Here is a 24,556-nt window from a genome sequence, read left to right as displayed (position 1 = left end):
CCTTCTCCCCCCACCCATATTTTAAGACTTACTTTGGATGCTACAGCCCTATAGGAGTCATGGTGCATTATAAGCATCTACCAGGGGCATCAATCTTTTCTATTCATTCCACAAAGATAATAGATTTAAAGGTTTCAAAGACTTAATTCCAATGAATCAATATTCAAATGGCTGAATTCCTCTTCCTCACTTCCTGCTTGCCTCTAGTTTTAGTTGGCAAGACCACAAAGTTAGCAAAATTCTCCCTCTTTATTTATTCCAAAGGCAACATTTAAATTTATTCTTTGCTATAATGAGGCTTACTGGAGGGATTGAGAAAGAATGCTTGCTACAGACTCCCAATAGCAGGATTGCTTAATCAGTTATCCTGGTCGATTTTAATTGAAAAACTTTGCCAACTTACTGTGGTAAAATAAGGGAGCTTCGCATAGTGTTATGTCTACAGAATTGTGATCTACTGTGAAGTAAAAACATTGTTTAACAAACTGCATGGAAATTAAAACTGGATGTGTATTAACTTTTTTTTTTTATACTTTAAAAATCAACTTTGACAGATCAGAATCAAGGAACTTTTTCAAAATGGACACTTCATCCAAAGAAAATATCCGGTTATTCAGCAAAAATTCCATGCAGCCTGTTGGGAGGCTTTCTTTTAAAACAGAATATCCCTCCTCAGAGGAGAAACAACCCTGCTGTTGTCAACTAAAGGTAACAAGCAATTAAGTGATTAACAACCATAAGTGGTTAACTGAAGAGTGTCAGAGAATTTGATGGAGTCCATGCTCTTGGCTCTCGATCCAGATATTTTCTACATACTGTAACTACAAGTGAGAAATTTTTTCCATTTAAAAGAATAATCTTAACTTATGGTTGTCAGGGGCAAGGTTGGTGGGAGGGATAGTCACAGAGTTTGAGATGAACATGTACATATTGCTATACTTAAAATGGATAATCAACAAGGACCTACTCTATAGCATATGGAACTCTGCTCAATGTTATATGGCAACCTGGTTGAGAAGGAAGTTTGGGAGAGAATACATACATGGCCGATTCCCTTTGCGCTCTACCTGAAACTATCACAACACTGTTGATCAGCTATACCCCAATACAAAATACAAAGTTTAAAACGAAAAGTAAAAAGTGATCTTAGATGCAATTTATGAAAATCACATTTTGCCAGACAGTGAAAGCAATCTTTGCTTGACCATGTAGGTTAAATTTCTAATTACTTTTCTGGTTCACTTGAATGTCCCTCCTAAACAGAAAGAAGAGAGGTAAAAGAAATTATTATTTGTTAAATATCTACCATGGATCAGTTACTGTGCTATGCACAGTTGGAACATTTAATCTACAAAACATCCATTTTATTCCTGTTCTATAAACAAAAATTTTGACTTTCCTACCCACATGGTAAGGGACAGGATTCCCTTTTAAATGGAACTCAATATGACTCCAAGTTCCTGTACCTTCTTCACATCAAACATTTTCAATGCTTTTTCCATATAATCTACCTATGGATACTCCATCACAGACCCAGGTCTAACAAAACACACAAGCCAGATATCAAACAAATATTTTGTTCATTGAATAAGAATCTGAGTGTTGATTTAACTTTAATATGAACTTAATCACTAGGAATAGTAGTTCTGCTTCTCAGTCCAATACGTTCCCTGCTGGAACATGTACCATCCCTGTGAAATACAGTCATGAGTAATAGACTTGTGACAAGACGTTAAGTGTCTGGTTTATGATTTTTATTTTCTTATCTTTCAATGCCTCCTTCCTCCTTCTGCTTCCCCAAGCAACGGATCTTCTTTTCAAAGCCAAGATACCTTTAAATATCCTTTAGGAAGGGGAGGAGAAAGAGAAAGAAGAAATTCAATATACATTATAAATGAAAATCTATTACTTCTAAGAAAATTTGAATTGTTAGAACTTCACATGAGCTTGAGGTGGGAAGAAGACTGTTACTGTGCTTGAATGAAATCTTCGATGGCAATAAGCTTGTTCCATGGTTCTTGGTTTGTGTTTGTCTCTTTATCAAATTTCCAGTTTTAGGTCAGGCTGGATTTAGACTAAGTGTGACCTGTCATATTTTCCAGGTGTTCTTGGGTGCCTTGTCTTTTGTCTACTTTGCCAAAGCACTGGCAGAAGGCTATCTGAAGAGCACCATCACTCAGATAGAGAGAAGGTTTGATATCCCTTCTTCACTGGTGGGCATTATTGACGGTAGTTTTGAAATTGGTAGGTATTACAGATACCTGACTTTACTTTTAGGTACAAAGTTCTAGGCATGACTGAAGGACATCCTCATGGCATATTGTTATCTCCTCAATGTGTAAAATCAGACTCTATGTGTAAAATCTGATTTGGACATAGTTTGCCACGGCCTCGTGCCACAGTGTGTACATAAGTCCTCAGTCATGTCCGACTCTTTCGTGACTCCAGCGACTGTAGCTCACCAGGCTCCTCTGTCCATTGAATTTCCCAGGCAAGAATACTGGAGTGGGTTGCTATTTCATTCTCCAAGGAATCTTCCCTATCCAGGGATCGAACCCAGGTCTCCTGCATTGCAGGTGGATTCTTTACCACAGAGCCACCTGGGAAGGCCTGGGCTACAGTAGAGGCAATTTGTTCTCTCCAAGTAAACAATTAACATCCTGTCCCAGATTTTCTCTATCATATGACTGACACAAGTTTTCAATCAGAGTGAGATTTTTCAAGGAGAGAGGGTGAAATGCTGATGGTATTTTGAGTTAGAAGTATGTGGGGAAACATCTTTACAAAAGTTATATTCTGGAAGCCCTGTGATTCAAAATTTGGAAGAATTCAAAGGAGGTCTTCGAATTATTACAATAAAATTTTTACAATAAAAATGTATTGTGATAATTTAAGAAAACGTTAAGCCATAGAAGGAGTGTTTCTGCCCAGTGGCCTAGTAACAAGATAAAGGAATTCTATTAATAACAACCCTAGAGTAAAGCAGGAAACAAAAATTCTACTCTCTGGGGTCTTTGGTTAGCCACCAACTCTATATTTCCTCTTAGGACTTGAAAAGACCAAGAGATTTTAGTCACTGTTTTAGAAGTATTTTAAAGAGTGTAATCCCACTTAGTCATCTTCCTAAACTGATAAACTAAGAGTCTTTGATCTTTGGTTGAAATAAAAAGATTAGTAGCCTCTGTGGTCCTTAATGGCTCCAGGTTCAGCTTCACTTGATCCTTTAGAAGAGTGAAGAAATATTTTTCAACTCTTCAACAATTACTTTTTTCATTCTGTTGGGTCACAGTCTAGCAAGCCCTGTACATGGCCCAGCTTTTTTTTTCAGTTTTTCTTTTTTCAATTGAAGAATAACTGCTTTATAGTCTTGTGTTGGTTTCTGCTATACATCAATGTGAATCAGCCACAGGTATATATACGTCCTCTCGCTCTTGAACCTCCCTCCCACCTCTCTCCCCATCTGACCCTTGTAGGTTTTTACAGAGTCCCGGTTTGAGTTCCCTGAGTCATAAAGCAAATTCCCATTGGCTATCTACTTTACATATGGTAATATATGTTTTCATGTTACTTTCTCCATACATCCCACCCTCTTTTTCCTCCCCCCACCCCCACCATATTCCTAAGTCTCTAACTGAAGACATAGAGCCTGGAGTCAGTGACAGAGACATCAATGGTTTATCTGAGAAGACCTACCTGTCCGAAGCAATGCCCTGGAGCAACGCCCCAGGAAGAGGGAGCAAGAGGGCAGGCAGGACAGGGTGGTAGTCTTTGCTCCAGGGGAGGAGGGGGGAGCTTACCATTCATAGGGGGAATTCATTTTAGGTTGGCTCATTTGTTTCCCAGGACCAGTAGGAGACATGCCCCTTCATTGCCCCTTTGATAAGCTGTTCTTTGGAGCTGTTCTGATCTGAAGTTAGAACAATCAGTAGCTGGAAGGTCAAGTATATAGGAAGGTCAGTCATGTGAGTAGGGTGTAACTGAAGCATGCCATGGTTGGACAGGTACAGAGAGCAAGAGGAGTTATCTTGGGCAGCCTGATCATACAAGTTCATACTATGTATTTCAGTTCTTACCCTAAATAACTTGAGAAGGAAATGGCCACCCACTCCAATGTTCTTGTCTGGAAAATCCCATGGACAGAGAAGATTGTTGGGCTACAGTCCATGGAGTTGCAAAGAGTTGGACATGACTTAGTGACTGAGCATGCACTCTAAATAACACAATAAGAATGAAGAGAGTATACAGGTAATCTTTTACCTTCAGGCTTTTGCTTCCCAAATCCATCTTTTATCACCTTATCAGAAAAAATGTCTTGGATCAGTGCTAGTCAAACATTAATATTCACACGAATGACTAGACAATTTTGTTAAAATGCATAGACTGATTCTATAGGAAGGGAAGTAAGGTACTGCATATCCAACAAGCTTCAATACAATGTTAATGCTATTCATCAATGGGCTGTAATCTGTGTAACAAGTTTATAAAACATCTGATCATATCACTCCCTTGTGTAAACTCCTTAGATCAGTGGTTCCCAACCTTTTTGGTACCAGGGACTAGTTTCATGGAAGACAATTTTTCCATGAATGGCATGGGCAGGGGTAGGGGGATGGTTTTGAGATGATTACACTGTGATAAGTGCATTACATTTATTGTTCACTTTATACCTATTAATATTATATTATGATATATAATGAAATTATTATATACCTCACCATAATGCAGAATCAGTGAGCCCTGAGCTTGTTTCCCTGAGCTCAGGCAGTAATGTGAGCGATGGGGAGCTTCCTGTAAATATAGATGAAGCTTCACTCACTTGTCCAGTGCTCACCTCCTGCTATGTCCCCCGCTCCTAATAGGCCACAGGCTAGTACTAGTCCATGGCTCTGGGGTTTATGGGATCCCTGCCTTAGATAGGTCTGGTTAGGAGATGTATTCTTTGATGCCTGCCCTACCTACAACCCCATATAGAATGAAAAACCATGGAGAGAACTTCTCTGGTGATCCAGTGGTTAAGAATCTACCTGCAAATGCAGGGGATGTGGGTTCGATCCTTGCTCAAGGAAGATTTCACATGCCATGGGGCAACTGAGCCTGCAAGCCACAACTGCAAAAGCCTGCATGTCCTAGGGTTTACGCCCCACAATAAGAGAAGCTACCACAATGAGAAGCCTGTGCCCTGCAACTAGAGACTAGCTCCTGCTTGCTGCAACTAGAGAAAGCTGGCACACAGTAATGAAGACCCAGCACAGCCAAAAAGAAATAATTTTTGCTTAAAAAAAAGGCCATGGAGAGTCAAGGTAAAGGTAACGCTGCATCAAGAGAAGAAACAAGTACAAAGAGGAAACTGAAGCAGATCAAAAGAATAAATTAGATTTACAGAAAGAAGAAGAAATACACAGATATAAAATTATACATGAAATATTTCTTTGATTAGTGCTTACTCTAGGTTATAGTATAAAAACATTTTAGAGCTGAAGAAACTTAGAATCTAGTCCAAACTTACTCTTAGATTCCCAGACCCCAGTGCAAAACTTGAGAGGATCTATATTTAATAGAGGGTACTAATGTTACACAGGAAGTGAAAAAGGACCCTGACTCTAAATTCATATTAACCCTTCCAGAGCATTCTAAGGATAGAAATTGTTTACTGGATTAGATGCAATAAAAGTCCTCTTACTTCCATTGCAAAACTTTATCCCAAACATCAAGGGGTTGCTGTAGTTAATTGCAAGCCCTAGTTTTCCAGAAAAGTGGGTTTCCTGACCATAATTTTAATTCATTCCTTTGTCTCTCTCTGCATTCCTTCCTTCCAGTGTTCTGGACCCATTCCCACCCTCTGTCTCTAGCTTTAAATTCTTCAATTATTTTTTGGAGAACAATTTCATTTATCCTCTAATATCACTTGTCATTATCATCTAAAATCCACATACTAGACATTCAGTTTCTTCCCACATATACTGCTTTCCCTCTAAGGACTCTTTCTCAAACAATGGCCAGGAAAGCAAAATTTTTTCTATATCAAGACCTACTAATATTTCTAGATAGTAATTCTTTGTTATAAATACTTTCCCAGGTGTTTTCTTCTAAATATGTAAAAGCTTTTGCTTTTAAAGGCAGTTTTGGGTTCACAACAAGAGTGAGCAGATAGAGATTTATCATATACCCTCTACTTACACACATTCATAGCCTTCGCCATTATCGACATCCCCCACCAGAGTGGGACATTCATTATAGGTGATGACATACAATGACAGCTCATTATCATTCAGAGTCCAGAGTTTACATTAAGGTTCACTGTTGGTGTTATGTAGTCTATGGGATGGAAAAAATGTATAATGACGTGTATCCACTATTATAGTATCATACAGAGCACTTTCAATGCCCTAAAAATCCTCTGTGTTCTGCCTATCCGTCCATCCCTACCCACTATCCCTTGGTAACTACTGATCTTTTAACTGTCTCCATAGTTTTGCCCATGTCAAAATGTTATATATTTGGAAGCATACAGTATGTAGCTTTCTCAGATTGGCTGCTTTCACATGGCAATAAGCATTTAAGGTTCTTACATGTCTTTTCATACTGAGTAAATAATTTTTTTAGCACTGAATAATAATCCATTTTCCAGATGGACTTTAGTTTATCTATTCATCTACTAAAGGACTTCTTGATTGCTTCCAAGTTTTGGCAATTATGAATAGAGCTACTATAAACATGTGCAGATTTTTGTATGGACATAAGTTTTCAACTCTTTGGGAGAAACACATTGGAGCAAACTTGCTGGGTCTTATAGGAAGCATATGTTTAGTTTTGTAAGACACTGCCAAACTGTCTTCCAAAGTGGCTATATTATTTGGAATGAGAGCTTAACAACAAATGAGAGTTCTTGTTACTCCACACCCTCAGCACCATTTAATGTTCTAGATTTTGGCCATTCTAATAGATATGTAGTGGTGTTTCTTTCTTTCTTTTTTTTTGTAGTTTCCTGATGACATGCAAACTTAAATATCTCTTTTCTGTGTTTATTTGCCATCGGTGTATCTTTGGTGATCTGTCAAGGTATTTAGCCCACATTTTAAACAGGTTGTTTGTGTTCTTATTGTTAGATTTTAAGCGTTCTTTGTGTATTTTGGATAACAGTCCTTTATCTGATATGGCTTTTTCAAATATTTTCTCTTGGTGTGTGGCTTGTTTTTTAAGTCTGTTAACATTGTCTTTCATAGAGCAGAAAATTTTAATTTTAATAAAGTCTAACCTATCATTTTTTTCTTTCATGGGTTGTGCTTTTGGTGTTATTTCTAAAAAGTCATCACCAAACCCAGAGTCTTCCCTGGTGGCTCAGACGATAAAGAATCTGCCTACCATTGCTGGAGACCCAGGCTCAATCCCTGGGTCAGGAACATCCCCTAGACGAGGGAATAGCAACCCATTCTGATATTCTTGCATGGGAAATCTCATGGACACAGGAGCCTCACAAAGAGTGGGACACAACTGAGTGGCTAACACTTAAACGCAGGTTCATCTAGGTTTTCTATGTTACATTCTAGAAGTATTATAGTTTTACATTTTACATTTAGATCTGTGATCCATTTTGAGTTTATTTTTGTGAAAAGTAATGTTTATGTCTAGATTCAGGATTTTTTGTTGGTTTTTTTGCATGTGGATGTCAGGTTCTATCAGAACCACTTATTGAGAAGACTTATCTTTGCTTTATTGTATTGCCTTTGCTCCCTTCTCAAAGACTGCTGCTGCTGCTAAGTCGCTTCAGTCATGTCTGACTCTGTGCGACCCCATAGACAGCAGCCAACCAGGCTCCCCTGTCCCTGGGATTCTCCAGGCAAGAACACTGGAGTGGGTTGCCATTGCCTTCTCCAATGCATGAAAGTGAAGAGTGAAACTTAAGTCACTCAGTTGATTCTAACTCTTAGCGACCCCATGGCCTGCAGCCTACCAGGCTCCTCTGCCCATGGAATTTTCTAGGCAAGAGTACTGGAGTGGGGTGCCATTGCCTTCTCCTCTCAAAGACTAGTTAACTGTAATTCATGTAGTTCTTTTCTGGGCTGTCTATTATGTTCTATGTATCTGTTTGTCTTTTCTTTCACCAATGTCACACTGTCTTCATTACTATGACTTTATAGCATGTCTTGAAATTGGGTGGTGTCTGTCCAACGTTTTGTTCTTCAATATTTTGTTGGCTGTTCTAGGTATTTTAATTCTGGCTGCCTAGGTATTTTAATTCTCCACGTAAACTTTAGAATCAGTTTGTCACTATCCACAAATAACTTTCTGTGATTTTGATTGAGATGGTATTGAATACATAGATCAAATAGAAAAGAACTGATGTCTTGACAATACTGAGTCTTCCTACCTGTGGATGTGGGATATAATCTCTCTCCATGTATTGGGTTAGTTGATTTCTTTAGTCAGAGTTTTATACTTCTCTTCATGTAGATCTTGTATGCATTTTGTTAAATTTATACTTATTTTAGGAGGTGCTAATGTAAATGCACTGGTAATAACAAACACCCTCTTCCAACAACATAAGAGAAGACTCTACACATGGACACCACCAGATGGTCAACACTGAAATCATACTGATTGTATTCTTTGCAGCCAAAGATGGAGAAGCTCTATACAGTCAACAAAAACAAGACTGGGAGCTGACTGTGGCTCAGACCATGAACTCCTTATTGCCAAATTCAGACTGAAATTGAAGAAAGTAGGGAAAACCACTAGACTATTCAGGTATGACCTAAATCAAATCCCTTATGATCATACAGTGGAAGTGAGAAATAGATTTAAGGGCCTAGATGTGATAGAGTGCCTGAAAAACTGTGGATGGAGGTTCATGACATTGTACAGGACACAGGGATCAGAACCATTCCCATGGAAAAAAAATGCAAAAAAGCAAAATGGCTGTCTGAGGAGGCCTTACAAATAGCTGTGAAAAGAAGAGAAGCAAAAAGCAGAGGAGAAAAGAAAAGATATAAGCATCTGAATGTAGAGTTCCAAAGAATAGCAAGAAGAGATAAGAAAGCCTTCCTCAGTGATCAATGCAAAGAAATAAAGGAAAACAACAGAATGGGAAAGACTAGAGATCTCTTTAAGAAAATTAGAGATACCAAGGGAACATTTCATGCAAAGATGGGCTCAATAAAGGACAGAAATGGTAGGGACCTACCAGAAGCAGAAGATATTAAGAAGAGGTGGCAAGAATACACGGATGAACGGTACAAAAAAGATCTTCACGACCCAGATAGTCACAATGGTGTAATCACTCATCTAGAGCCAGACATCCTGGAATGTGAAGTCAAGTGGGCCTTAGAAAGCATCACTACGAACAAAGCTAGTGGAGGTGATGGAATTCCAGTTGATCTGTTTCAAATCCTGAAAGATGATGCTGTGAAAGGGCTGCACTCAATATGCCAGCAAATTTGGAAAACTCAGCAGTGGCCACAGGACTGGAAAAGGTCAGTTTTCATTCCAATCCCTAAGAAAGGCAATGCCAAAGAATGCTCAAACTACCACACAATTGCACTCATCTCACATGCTAGTGAAGTAATGCTCAAAATTCTCCAAGCCAGGCTTCAGCAATACATGAACTGTGAAGTTCCAGGTGTTCAAGCTGGTTTTAGAAAAGGCAGAGGAACCAGATATCAAATTGCCAACATCCGGTGGATCATTGAAAAAGCAAGAGAGTTCCAAAAACACATCTATTTCTGTTTCACTGACTATGCCAAAGCCTTTAACTGTGTGGATCACCACAAACTGTGGAAAATTCTGAAAGAGATGGGGATACCAGACCACCAGACCTGCCTCTTGAGAAACCTATATGCAGGTCAGGAAGCAAAAGTTAGAACAGAACATGGAACAACAGACTGGTTCCAAATTGGAAAAGGAGTCCTTCAAGGCTGTATATTGTCACCCTGCTTATTTAACTTATATGCAGAGTACATCATGAGAAACGCTGGGGTGGAAAATCACAAGTTGAAATCAAGATTGCTGGGAGAAATATCAATAACCTCAGATATGCAGATGACACCACCCTTATGGCAGAAAGTGAAGAGGAACTCAAAAGCCTCTTGATGAAAGTGACAGAGGAGAGTGAAAAAGTTGGCTTAAAGCTCAACATTCAGAAAACTAAGATCACAGCATCTGGTCCCATCACTTCATGGGAATAGATGGGGAAACAGTGTCAGACTTTATTTTTTGGGGCTCCAAAATCACTGCAGATGGTGACTGCAGCCATGAAATTAAAAGATGCTTACTCCTTGGAAGAAAAGTTATGACCAACCTAGATAGCATACTAAAAAGCAGAGATATTACTTTGTTCACAAAGATCCATCTAGTCAAGGCTATGGTTATTCCAGTGGTCATGTATGGATGTGATAATTGGACTGTGAAGAAAGCTGAGTGCCGAAGAATTGATGCTTTTGAACTGTGGTGTTGGAGAAGACTCTTGAGAGTCCCTTGGACTGCAAGGAGATCCAACCAGTCCATTCTGAAGGAGATCAGCCCTGGGATTTCTTTGGAAGGAATGATGCTAAAGATGAAACTCCAGTACTTTGGCCACCTCATGCGAAGAGCTGACTCACTGGAAAAGACTCTGATGCTGGGAGGGATTGGGGGCAGGAGGAGAAGGGGACGATAGAGGATGAGATGGCTGGATGGCATCACTGACTTGATGGACGTGAATCTGAGTGAACTCCGGGAGTTGGTGATGGACAGGGAGGCCTGGCGTGCTGCGATTCATGGGGTCGCAAAGAGTCGGACACGACTGAGCAACTGAACTGAACTGAATGTAAATGATATGTTTTTAAACTCCAATTATTCACTCCTGGCATACTAGAAAATAATTGACATTTGTGTGTTAACTTTGTGTCTTACAACACTTCTATGGTCACATATTAGTTACAGGAGTTTTTTTGTTAATTCTTTCAGACTGTCTACAAAGATGATCATGCCCTATGGGAAGAAAGACAGTTGTATTTCTTCCTTTGAAATCTGTATACCTTTACTTCCTTTTGTTGTTCTATTGCATTTAGTTGGACTCCTCGTGAAATATTGAAAAGCAATTTTAAGAGGACACATGCTTGCCTTGTGCCTGATCTTAGTGGAAAAGCTTTGAATTTCTACCATTAATTATGATATTAGCTATGCTTTTTGGTAGTTTTTCTTTTAATTCAACTTGAGGACATTCCTCTATCTTTCAAGTTCATGTAGGTTTTGTGTTTTTTTTTTTTTAATCATGATTGGTTGTAGAATTTTGCCAAATGTTTTTTCTGCACATGTTGATTTTTCTTCTTTAACCTGTTGATGTGATGGATTACATTAATTGATTTTCTATTGCTGAAACAGCCCTGAATACCTGGGATAAGTCTTGCTCAGTCTTAATGTATAATTATTTCTATATATTATTGGATTTGATTTGCTATTATGTTGTTGACAGTTTTTGCTCCTATGTTCAGGAGACATTTTAGTTTGTTTTCTTTTCTTGTAATGCCTTTTCTGGTGTTGGTATTAGGGCAGTGTTACCCTCAAAGAACTAGGGGGTATTGCCTCTCTATCTTCTGAAAGAGGTTGTAGAGAATTAGTATAATTTCTTCATTAATTGTTTGGAAAAGTTCACAGTGAGTCTATCTGGATATTGTACTTTCTGTATTGGTAGAATATTAACTATTGGTTCAATTTTTTAAATAGATATAAATGTATTCAGATTATCTGTTTCTTTCTATATAAGTCCTGGTAGATTGTATCTTTCGATTTGAATTCTTCCTTCTCATCCTTTGTATTACTGTTATTAATCATTTTATTTCACTTATATATAAGAAAACATGCGTACATAAGAATACATCACTGAAAACATTTTTTATATTATTTTGAACTGCTGGACTTATTACAAATAAGAAAAATAAAAGTTTTACATTTATCTTCACTTATCTGTTTTTCTCTTTAGTTATTAAATCATGTCTGACTCTTGCAACCCCATGGACTGTAGCCCGCCAGGCTCCTTTGTCCATGGGATTCTCCAGGCAAGAATACTGGAGTGGTTGCCATTTTCTTCTTGAGGGGATCTTCCTGACCCAGGAATCAAACCCAGGACCCCTGCATTGCAGGCAGATTCTTTACCAACTGAGCTATGAGGGGAGCCTATCTTTACTTATGTCTTTTCTGAAGCTCATCCTTTCTTTATCTGAGATCTGAGTTTCTGAATTTTATTATTCTTTTTTCTCTAAAGAACTTCTGTTAACATTTCATTCAAGGCAGGTCTACTAGAACCATTTCCTCAGTATTTGTCTGATATAGTATTTTCTCTTTGCTTCTGAAGGATAACTGCAGGGTACAGAATTTTAGGTTGGTGGATTTTTTTCTCTCAAGACTTTGAAATTCTTTCTATACGCCTTTCTTGTTTGCATGGTTTTGGAGGAGAAATAAGATATAATTATTTTCCTCCCCTATGGGTAAGGTTGCTAAGAAATCATCTCATATTTGATTTTCTATAGTTTGAAAATGACATATCTGGTTTATATTTTTTGGCATTTATCCTGCTCATTGTTCTCTTAGCTTTCTAGATCTGTGGTTTGGTGTCTGACATTAATTTGATAGAAATTCCTAGTCATTACTTTTAAAAATATTTTGTTTATTCCTTTGTATCTTTCTTCTCTTTCTAGAATTCCCATTACCTGTATGTTACATCTTTTATAGTTCCACATCCTTGGGTATTCTGGAATTGTTTTTCAGTATTTTGCCCTTCACTTTTCAGTTTTGGTGTTTTCTATTGATATATCTTCAAGTCAGAAATTATTTCCTCAACTGTGTCCAACAAGCCAATCAAAGGCATTCTTTACTTCTGTTACTGTGTTTCTGTTCTCTAAAATTTTTCTTTATGGATCTTTCTCAGAATTTACATCTCTCTGATTTACATTGCCCATTTGTTCTTGCATGCTGTTTACTTTTTCCATTAAAGATCTTGCCATCTTAATTATAGTTGTCTTACATATCTAGTCTACCAACTCTGAAATCTCTGCCATGTCTGGTTCTGATACTTGCTCTGTCTCTTCCAAAAGTTTTTCTTTTTAATTTCAGTATGTCCTTTTTTTTTCCTTCATAGTCAGAAAAGATGTACTGGATGAAAGAAGCTGCTATAAATAGGCCTTTAGTAATGTGATGGTAATATGTGAGGGAGAGAAAGCATTCTATGGCCCTATGGGCCTTAGGCTCTTAGTGAGTCTATGCCTCTGGACTCTGAACTTCAGGGGTGCTTTTCAGTCCCCCAACCCCTCATTGGTGGGACAGGATAGCTAGAATGGCTGAAGTTGGGTATTTCCCTTCCCCCAGGTCAGCTGGGCTCTGATAATGCCCCAGCAGGTTAGACTCTGGTTACTAGTTCCCCCTAAAAGCAGGCTTTCTTAAGATAAACAGAGTGCCCTGGCATATTTCAAATGGTTCCCTTTCCCCTCCCCATGCTGGAAGCACAAAAAATTTATTCTCTGATATCACTGTGAAAACCTAATTGAGCTCTTGAAGGAAAGCTCACAAAAAGTGTGGGGGCCCTCAATCACTGGATCCCTTTGGAATTTTCATCCCTCAGAATTGTCAATGCTGAGCCTCTTGTCAGGTAGAGTTCAGGTTTTTCTTACCATAAAGCTTGTTCCCAAGGAGATTTATTGCTGTGGATTTCTTTTCCAGCTGGCCACAATTCTTTGCATTTGCCTGTTGGTCTCTCCAATTATGAGGGCAGCAGTTTACCCTATGATCCCACCTCTCTGACAGATCTAAGATCTGTTGATTTTTCAGCTTTTTACTTAGTCTTAGGATGAAGAAAACTCTTCTAGCTTCTTATATGCTGGATCAAAAGAGGCATTCTAAAATAGAATTTAAAAAAATTCAAAGCCAGGTAGCAGCCTCTTTATATTATCATAACAAATTGTCTAATCAGCACTAATTCAATATATACTTATCCCAGGTATTTGAAATACCCTCTTTGTCACATAAAAACTTATCTCTTAAGTGTAAATCTTTTCCATAAGTCTGTTGATCCCTAACTCTATACAAGACTGTCTTCTTGATTATAGTTTTATAACTAGCTCTGCAATTAGGTAGGAAAATTTCCAACTTTTCTATCAAATTTTTTTCTTGGTTGTACTTGGAATAGTTTTCTGAAGTATCCCATTTGGTTTGGTTGAAATTGCATAGAATTTATATATCAAATCAGATATATTTTATGTTAATGAGTCTTTCCATCCAAAAACATGGTGTGTATCTCCATTTAGTTAAGTCTTTTTATAGCTTTCAATATTATATTTACAAACTATAAATATACTACTTATTTTTTGCTATATTTGTTCCTACATTTTTAAAGTTTATGTTGCCATTATGAAAAGAATTTTTGTTACATTTCTTATTTAGTAATTCTTAGGGTACTGGAAGAGTATTAATGTCTAGTGTTACAAGTATACAGCAATCTTGTTGAATTTGTTAATTCTAATTGATTGTCTATAGATGCTGTAGAGTTTCCTGAACAATTGTATTGTCTAAAACAGAAGGTAATTTTATATCATTCTTTCCCATTATTAGATATATTTCTTGTTCTTGTGTTATTCCACTGGCCTCAGTACTGTGTTGAATAGAAGCAGTGACAATGGGCATCCTTGTCTTACATCTTACCTTAATGAAAATACTTTTAAAATTTCACCATTAAACAGTCTATGAGCTGCACAGTTTTGATAGATACACTTTAAAAGCTAATTTGCCCAGATTTTTCTCATCATAAATGGCTAATTATATTAAGTGCTTTTATATGTCTGATCCCCTGGAATAGGAAATTGCAACCTGCCAGGGTCCAGCCCTGGTGGATCCAGGGAATTTGAAGGGGAGATGGAGTTGGTGTCCTAGGAAAAAGCTATTTAATTAGAAATATAAAAAGAGATTAGAAAAGAATAGTGTAGTAGGAAAATTAGTGGAGAAAAAGAGGCTGAATAACTTGGTTTACGTGGAATACCAATAAAACCTCGAGACAGGTTTGCACCACCTACATAGGTCACCGGCGCCCGCTTGAATAGTGGAGGGTGCCCCGCCTTTGGCTCCCTCTCACATGGGTCTTAGAAGCCAGGGCAAAATTAGCAGGCTTGGTGAGCATCCACGCTCCAGATGGGAATTCAGCCAGAAGGGGAAAGAAAGAATGACACGGGGGAATCAGTTCTTTCCAGAAACTGATCCATTTTCTTTGTTTTTCAGGTTCACTTATATACTTTTTGTTATACATAGGGATGAATAGAGTCATGTGGGGTCAGCAGACCTGACCTTTATCAAAATCAGGTGTTTCATATAAATGTATACGAAGGTCTTAGGGGTTTTACATCATCTTATGGCCATGAGGCCTGCTGACATTTTTTGGCTCTTTCTGATAACAGTCAGTCAACCAGAAAACTTATTTTTTCCAGTGGTGATTTTTTTCTTAAACCAGGCGCCACCCTCCGAAGGTATCAGGTAAAGTTCATTCCTATAGGGTGAGGGTGTAGTGGGTTACAATTAAGAAAGGAATTTACTTAGCCTAAGGTTTAACATGATTAATATCAAAGGTTAATACTTATTTCTCCTATATGCTAGTTATATTCATTATAAGGGCAGAGAATATGGAGACTTGGCAGCAAATATTGCCCCAACTAATGAAAACCCTTCACCAATATAATTCCTAATCAACCCACTATATTATACTAATAATTTTCTAACTTCTCAAAAGAATCTGTATTTAGAAAGTTTAAGGCATCTCATGCTTCTCACGGTTGGGAGGCTGTGAACAATCACATGTGGCTGGACGAACCTGTTCAGGCAGGCTAGAGAACCTTCAGAGGAGTTTGTAAGTTGAAGCACTCTTGTCACGCCCAGGAATTTTTATGGACTGGAGCTGCAAGTTAACTCCTTCTCCGAGAGAGGTGGTGGGGGACAACCCCCCGTAAAGTCAGAGGTATAGGTGAGAGCATAAAACAGTAAAGTAGGCAGACTCTGGTTTTGGGGGTAGATGCTCAGGAACAGGGGGTCTCCTGAGGCTCAATCCCGCCTTTGCGTATGCCAAGCCTCCTTCCTCATGACCTTTGCCACAGGTGGAGTTCCTCACACTTGCTCCCGGCATCACCCACTCCAGTATTTTTGCCTGGAGAATCCCATGGATGCAGGAGCCTGGTGGGCTACAGTTTGGGGGCTCACAAACAGTTGCACATGACTGAAGTGACTGAACACAATACAACCATGGAACTTTTCTCTTTCCATTATTTTATATACAGCTTTAATTAACAGATTTGTTTCTTATTTGGTGGTGCCCTTCCACTCCTGGGCTTCCCTCATGACTCAGACGGTAAAGCATCTGCCTGCAATGCGGGAGACCTGGGTTAGATTCCCGGGTCGGGAAGATCCCCTGGAGAAGGAAATGGCAATGCATTCCAGTACTCTTGCCTGGAAAATTCTATAGATGGAGGAGCCTGGTAGGTGACAGTCCATGGCATCGCAAAGAGTCAGACACGGCTGAGCAACTTCACTCACTTCCACTCCTAGAATAAACTGCATTTCGTCTCTTCCACTGTCTTCATCTAGTTTGGATTCAGTTCAGTTCAGTTCATTCACTAGTCGTGTCCGACTCCTTGCAACCCCATGAATCACAGCACGCCAGGCCTCCCTGTCCATCACCAATTCCGAGTTCACACAAACTCATGTCCATCGAGTCAGTGATGCCATCCAGCCATCTCATCCTCTGTAGTCCCCTTCTCCTCCTGCCTCCAATCCCTCTCAGCATCAGGGTCTTTTCAAATAAGTCAACTCTTCCCATGAGGTGGCCAAAGTATTGGAGTTTCAGCTTTAGCATTAGTCTTTCCAGTGAACACTCAGGACTGATCTCCTTTAGGATGGACTGGTTGGAACTCCTTGCAGTCCAAGGGACTCTCAGGAGTCTTCTCAAACACCACAGTTCAAAAGCATCAATTCTTCAGTGCTCAGCTTTCTCCACAGTCCAACTCTCACATCCATACATGACTACTGGAAAAACCATAGCCTTGACTAGATGGGCATTTGTTGGCAAAGTAATGTCTCTGCTTTTGAATATGCTATCTAGGTTGTTCATAACTTTCCTTCCAAGGAGTAAGAGTCTTTTAATTTCATGGCTGCAGTCACCATCTGCAGTGATTTTGAAGCCCCAAAAATAAAGCCTGACACTGTTTCCCCTGTTTCCCCATCTATTTCCCATGAAGTGATGGGACCGGATGCCATGATCTTCGTTTTCTGAATGTTGAGCTTTAGGCCAACTTTTTCACTCTCCTCTTTCACTTTCATCAAGAGGCTTTTTAGTTCCTCTTCACTTTCTGCCATAAGGGTGGTGTCATCTGCATATCTGAGGTTATTGATATTTCTCCCGGCAATCTTAATTCCAGCTTGTGCTTCCTCCACCCCAGCGTTTCTCATGATGTACTCTGCATATAAGTTAAATAAGCAAGGTGACAATATACAGCCTTGATGGACTCCTTTTCCAATTTGGAACCAGTCTGTTGTTCCATGTCCAGTTCTAACTATTGCTTCCTAGTTTGGATTACAAGTTTGTATTATTCTTATAGGAATGAGTTGGATAGCTTTCTTTTCTATTATTTGAAGTACTGTGTTTGGGGAAAGAGAGGAAGAGAGAAAGCGGGAAAATCTAGCACTCGAAAATTTGATAAAAACATATTTGTAAACCTCTCTGGACCTGTTGTTTTTTCAGAAGTTAGTAATGGTAGATATGAAAGAATTTTGATATCCAATTTGTTTTTTTAAAGATTATACATCACCATTTATTTTCTAAGTCTATCTTGTGAGAACTCAGAAAGGTTACTAAAAAAAAGGAAGCAAAACTCACAGATATTACAGAAGTTCAAATGGTATTTTGTAGTGTCTGGGATACCCACATATATAACACAGAAACGGCCTGTAAACATGAGTCCTTTATTGTGACATATTGGTGATATGGGAATTTGGGTAATTATGGTGATGGGTGGCACATTACCTGTAAACTGAAAGTTAGGTTTTGATTTAGTTTTATTTACTGTGACACATTAGCAAAATTACAGACATAATTATCAATATATATATAAAAACATTTCTTCTACTAAATACTTAAATATTAAATAAGTGATTTCATACAGACTTAAGCTTTTCTTATATGAAACCTAGAAAGAGCTCAATCCTTCCTGGTGAAGAAGCCTGAAGCTACTGTAGCCAGGAGCAAGCTACTTTTTTCACTATCATTATTATCCTCAAAACGATAAAAATTGCTGCTGTTTTTGCACTTAACTAAAGCTGGCAGTGTGAATAGACAGTAGTAAATTAGATGATTGCTTACAGATGTAAGGAAACTCACTCTTTCTGGAAAATTGAAAACATCGACAACTTCAAACCTAGGCCACCCAACAGATTCCACAATCAATTGCTGGAGAAATGATAAGTTTTACTTTATCTAGCACCACAATCTTTAAAAAATAAATACTCCAAATGTAAATAGCTAAAACATTAAAGTCCCTTGAAATCTAAGACCCTAAGCAATGTTTATCAAAGCATGTTCCAGGAATTATCCCCATCAACACATTTGAATGAGTATTAAAAATGCAGATTTCTTGGCCTGTATCCCCTCCCCCATCCATGAAATCAGAAACTGTTGAGAGCTGCCAAGATTCTGCATTTTAAATGTTTCTGTGAATATTTACCTTGCCACTCCTTTCCAGTAATTTTTGTACACAGCAAGGCATGAGAAAATCTTGCCTAAAGCATGTTTAATCAGTTAATCACCATCATCGACTGCTTCACTGGAGATATTTTAGAAAGCCTGAAGTCCTACCTTCAAAAAGCTTTATTCTTTATTTTTTAAAAAGAGATGGTTATATCTTACAGACTTTTTATTTCATAAAATTTGTATTCTGAGCATACATTGAGATAATTATATAAATATAATTGATGTGTTTATGAAGCTATGTGGAATAATTTTTTATTTCTCTTTTGAACCTTTTATTTTCGTAAAAAGTATGTAAGCAAGCAGGCTTCCCAGGTTGTGTAGTGGTAAAGAATCTGCCTGCCAAAGCAGGAGATCCAAGAGATGCCGGTTTAATCCCTGGGTCAGGAACATCTCCTGGAATAGGAAATGGCAACCCACTTCAGGATTCTTGCCTGAAAAATTCAATGAACAGAGGGGCCTGGTGGGCTACAGTCCATGGAGTCTGAAAGAGTTGGACACAACTGAGCATTTCATAATTTGATTTCATAAAGTGAAACAATTGTGTTTATTTTTTCTTTGGAGAATATCAGCTAAAGCAAGACTATATGATGTACGTTTTATGGGAAACCAAGAGAGGTTTTAATAGAAAATGTTAACAAATGAAGAAAGAGTCATAAAGTTTACTTCAAAATCACCAAGAAAAATTTAAGAGTGAAACTATAGGAAGCCTTACAATTTAATTTATTGATAAAACACTTTAAAAGGACAAATAATTAAGGTGGATGAAAACAAGGTAGAATGGTTAGTTATTAAAGTATCTTGATAAAGGGATGACATGATTGAAGTAATGAATCTCAGGATTGTTTCAACAGTCATCTCAGATTAAAGGAAAGACAGACAAATGATGGGGAAGATGGTGGGAGATGGTTTAGTCAAAACAAACATTGCCCAACTTGCCATAGACATTCGTTCATTCAGTTATAGTTATTTAGTTATGCTGATGACTTTCTAAGTTCTCTAATTTATGAACATTTTATTCTTTTCCCCAAAGGGAATCTCTTAGTTATAGCATTTGTTAGCTACTTTGGAGCCAAGCTTCACAGGCCAAAAATAATTGGAGCTGGGTGCCTGATCATGGGAGTTGGAACATTGCTCATTGCAATGCCTCAGTTCTTCATGGAGCAGTAAGTCTAATGCAAATATCTTTTTCTTATGTTAACCAACAACTGTATTGCCTCTCTTTTAATGAATACAATTAACTATTTAAATTTGAGAAAATAATTCCTGGCCATTACAATAACCACGATAGTTTGTATCATGATAACCATGATAATTTACATCTTATTTTCTTACATGCACTTTGGGCAAAATTTCAAAATGTTTACAATTTTGCTTATGATTTAATAAACTGTAAAAAAATGTCTTTCAATATACCACTATGTATGGATGTCAACGTTATTTAAGGGAAATTTTCACAAACATGCCTTCATTCAAATAATTTAATACAGCTGTGGAGGCAAAGTTCTAAGTAAAGAAAAAGTAATAAGCATCAAATGAGTGTCAAATGGGTAATAAAACAATGCTACAGACAATATGCTGGATCATGGTAAAATTGACTGGTAGATCATTGACTGAGGGATACATTACCAACTGAAATAACTACTATTCAAGATTCAAGTATTATCTCACAGAACTTTCTCAACAGAAGTGGAGTGTTTGTATTCTGCAAACTTGAAGTTTCCTGTTGATACTTTTGTTAGTAATTTTATTAATACTTGCATACAACTTTAGTAGTTCCAAAGATTTCATCATATCATTTCATCTTCATGACAACCCATGAGGCAGGAGAGCACAGCTTATCCTTTTTTTTCTTAGTTTAAAGCTAAGGACCATACCTAGAGAGTCTGGTGACCTTCTCAAGTTTAGGTGTTTTGTAATTTACAGAACTGGATCCTTAAAACAGGGATTCTGATACCTTCTTCATTCATATACATACTGCCTCTCTTCTCTGTGGTTGCCCATTGCCTACTGAGCCAAGTGACAAGCAAGAGGTTTCAAAGCAAGAGAATATTTTAGGAAATTATGTATCAGATATATTTTTGATGACTTCCCACTCTAGACCACCATACCATGACATTTCAAAGCTGGAGAGATTTACAAATGATCTGCGTGTGTGCTAAGTTGCTTCAGTCATGTCTGAATCTTTGTGACTCTATAGACTAGCTTGCCAGGGTCCTCTGCCCATGAGATTCTCTAGGCAAGAATACTGGAGTGGGTTGTCATGACCTCCTCCAGGAGATCTTCCCGATCCAGGGACTAAACCCATGTCTCTCACATTTCCTGCCTTGGCAGGCAGGTTCTTTACCACTAGTGTCACCTGAGAAGCCCACAGATGATCTGGTCCAAACTTTTTCTTGGATTCCCAGGTCACTTATATAAGTATAGTCTGGTTTTGATATCTATATCCAATCTATAAAGACAGCTCACAGAATCCTTTGTGTAGAATCTTTCCTACCTATTTGGATGGTTTCTGTGATCCCTTTGTCTTTGCATGGCTTCAAGATTTCTGCCTACTCTTTAGACACATATCTGACCTCCTTTCCACACGGCAGAAATGTCCTTACATCACTGAGATTCTACAAAGGTATTATCTGCAGCCAGTGGGTAAGGAGGAGGAAAGGGAGAGGGCTGAGGAAATAGTCTGTAATCCCAATAACCCCTGCTTGATCCATTTCTGTGTTATCTATTCTAGTCATTGAGTCTCCATGCAGCTATTTGCTCAGAGGGGGAAAAAAAGAGTCCCACTAAAAATATTAAAACATTTGAAAGCAGTTAAAGAAACTAGATAAATCCTTGACCCTTGACCTAACTCTTTCGAAAGGGCATCAGTAGCTCAGAAGAAATGTGACCTTGGGCATATTACCTAGCCTTCCTAGACCTCAGTTTATGCACCTTAAAATACACATTATAGGTAATAAAACAATAGTTAGCTTGTAATATTGTTGAAGATATTCAGTGAGATGACACAGGTAAAATGCTTAGCTAACAGCTGTGTCATTCTAGTTGTGTTTTGTTATCAATCCTCTTTAGATAATTAAGCCACCTGGTTTTAACCAGAGACGGCAACGATTTATCTTAAAGGTGTTGCACTCAGATTAAGAATAGTGTCGCTTCAGTTCAGTGCTGCTCAGGTGCTCAGTCATCTCTGACTCTTTGCGACCCCATGAATCGCAGCACGCCAGGCCTCCCTACCCATCACCAACTCCCAGAGTACACCCAAACCCATGTCCATTGGGTCGGTGATGCCATCCAACCATCTCATCCTCTGTTGTCCCCTTCTCCTCCCACCCTCAATCTTTCCCAGCATCAGGGTCTTTTCAAATGAGTCACCTCTTTCCATCAGGTGGCCAAAGTATTGAAGTTTCAGCTTCAACATCAGTCCCTCCAATGAACACCCAGGACTGATCTCCTTTAGGATGGACTGATTGGATCTCCTTGCTGTCCAAGAGACTCTCAAGGGTCTTTTCCAACACCACAGTTCAAAAGTATCAATTCTTCGGCGCTCAGCTTTCTTTATGGTCCAACTCTCACATCCATACATGACTACTGGAAAAACCATAGCCTTGACTAGATGGACTTTTGTTGACAAAGTAATGTCTCTGCTTTTGAATATGCTGTCTAGGTTGGTCATAACTTTCCTTCCAAGGAGCAAGAGTCTTTTAATTTCATGGCTGCAGTCACCATCTGCAGTGATTTTGGAGCCCAAAAATATAAAGTCAGCCACTGTTTCCACTGTTTCCCCATCTATTTCCCATGAAGTGATGGGACCAGATACCATGATCTTCATTTTCTGAATGTTGAGCTTTAAGTCAAATTTTTCACTCTCCTCTTTCACCTTCATCAAGAGGCTCTTTAGTTCTTCTTCACATTCTGCAATAAGGGTGGTGTCATCTGCATATCTGAGGTTATTGATATTTCTCCCGGAGATCTTTATTCTAGCTTGTGCTTCCTCCAGCCCAGCGTTTCTCATGATGTACTCTGCATGTAAGTTAAATAAACAGGGTGACAATATACAGCCTTGACGTACTCATTTTCCTATTTGGAACCAGTCCATTGTTCCATGTCTGGCCCTAATTGTTGCTTCTTGAACTGCATACAGATTTCGCAGGAGGCAGGTCAGGTGGTCTAGTATTCCCATCTCTTTCAGAATTTTCCACAGTTTCTTGTGATCCACACAGTCATGACTTTGGCATAGTCAATAAAGCAGAAGTAGATGTTTTCCTGGAACTCTCTTGCTTTTTCCATGATCCAGTGGATGCTGGCAATTTGATCTCTGGTTCCTCTGCCTTTCCTAAAACCAGCTTGAACAATCTGGAATTTCACGGTTGCTGAAGCCTGGCTTGGAGAATTTTGAGCATTACTTTACTAGCATGTGAGATGAGTGCAATTGTGCAGTAGTTTGAGCATTCTTTGGCATTGCCTTTCTTTGGGATTGGAATGAAAACTGACCTTTTCCAGTCCTGTGGCTACTGCTGAGTGTCCCTTCAAGTTAATGACAAATATACTAATACAAGAAAATCAGAAGGAAAGGTATATCTAAGAAGCCAATCAGGCTCGTGCTTAAAAATAAAGACGAATTCTTATCAACAACCTTTAGATGGTGAAAGATACATTTGCTCATTTATTATTTAGTGTCTGCCAATTGCCTGGTGGGTTTTTCTGGTGGCTCAGATGGTACCATGACAGACAATGGAGAAAAATCAAAAAGAAAGAAAACAAAGATACCCTCCCCCAAACACACACACACAATTCTTTCCCTTGTGAAATTTACTTTCTACTGAGGATTATTATACTCATTTCTTTCAAACTTTTCACAGCATTAGTCAAATTGGACACTTGTTTCAAATGCTAATTTCTGTTCTTTCAATGATGACTATACTCTGCTTGGCAGAAATTCCCTTGATGTCAATAAAACATAATATTAATTATAGATATCAATTATTAAGGGCCTACTCCCAACAGACTGTGTTCAGTTTTATGTGTGTTAGCTTACCTGACTCATGAATTTGATAAATATATATTGGTCACTGTTCTAGGTAACAGGAATAGAGTAGTGACAAAAATCTCTGCTGTCACAGATCTTATTAGAAAGAGAGAGAGAGTAAACAAACAGATAAATAGTGACATATGCTGGAAATGTTAAGTGCCATAGAGAAAAATAACCCAGGGAAGACACATAAGCATACATGAGGGCTTGCAGTTTAAAGCAGCGTTGTCAGGGGATTATTTACCAAGATGATGACTTTTCGGAAAGGCTGAAAGAGATGAGTGCCACACAGACATCTGGGGAAGAAGATTCCAGGCTAGATAAACAATGAAAGTTTCTATAGCAGGAGGATGGAGTCAGGCATGATGTCTGCTGCAGGGACGAGCAAGAGGTAAGTGGGTTTGGGGGTGGTGGTGGTGGTAGAGAAGGAGACTTCAAGTTGATTCTCAAACCGTGATGGACATTTAAATTGCCTGAAGCTCTTGATAAAATGTAGATTCTGAGCCAGTAGTTCTGGGTGGGTGGTTGAGATTCAGTTGGTGCTACACCTTTATAGACCCCACAACACAGGTAATAGGTCACCAATTATTGCAAGGATGATACCTCCTCAGAATGGGATGAGAAGCCAGGTGAGAGATTTGAACAGAATGACACAATCTGACATATTTTTAAAAGGATCTAGTACCTACTGCTCAGGAAAATAACTCTGGTGGAGCCAATGTGAAAGCAAAGAGATTATTTACAGGGCCACTCTGCAACTTTATGAATCAGAATCAAGAGCG

General features: G+C 38.5%; 1 protein-coding gene across 1 annotated transcript in view; it reads left to right on the top strand.

Annotated features, from left to right (window-relative positions):
* Nucleotides 1-579: 579 nt before the first annotated feature.
* SLCO1C1 (solute carrier organic anion transporter family member 1C1) overlaps nucleotides 580-24,556 on the top strand; it is a 68,120-nt gene continuing 44,143 nt past the window's right edge. The window contains exons 1-3 of the mRNA XM_052640789.1: nucleotides 580-708; nucleotides 2,103-2,244; nucleotides 19,779-19,911. Of these exons, the coding sequence (XP_052496749.1) occupies nucleotides 580-708; nucleotides 2,103-2,244; nucleotides 19,779-19,911 (404 nt within the window). The remainder of the gene's footprint in view (nucleotides 709-2,102; nucleotides 2,245-19,778; nucleotides 19,912-24,556) is intronic.

The sequence above is a fragment of the Budorcas taxicolor genome, chromosome 5 (genome assembly GCF_023091745.1).
Source record: "Budorcas taxicolor isolate Tak-1 chromosome 5, Takin1.1, whole genome shotgun sequence".
In the NCBI taxonomy this organism is placed as follows: domain Eukaryota; kingdom Metazoa; phylum Chordata; class Mammalia; order Artiodactyla; family Bovidae; genus Budorcas; species Budorcas taxicolor.
This window is presented reverse-complemented; position numbering and strand designations above follow the sequence as displayed.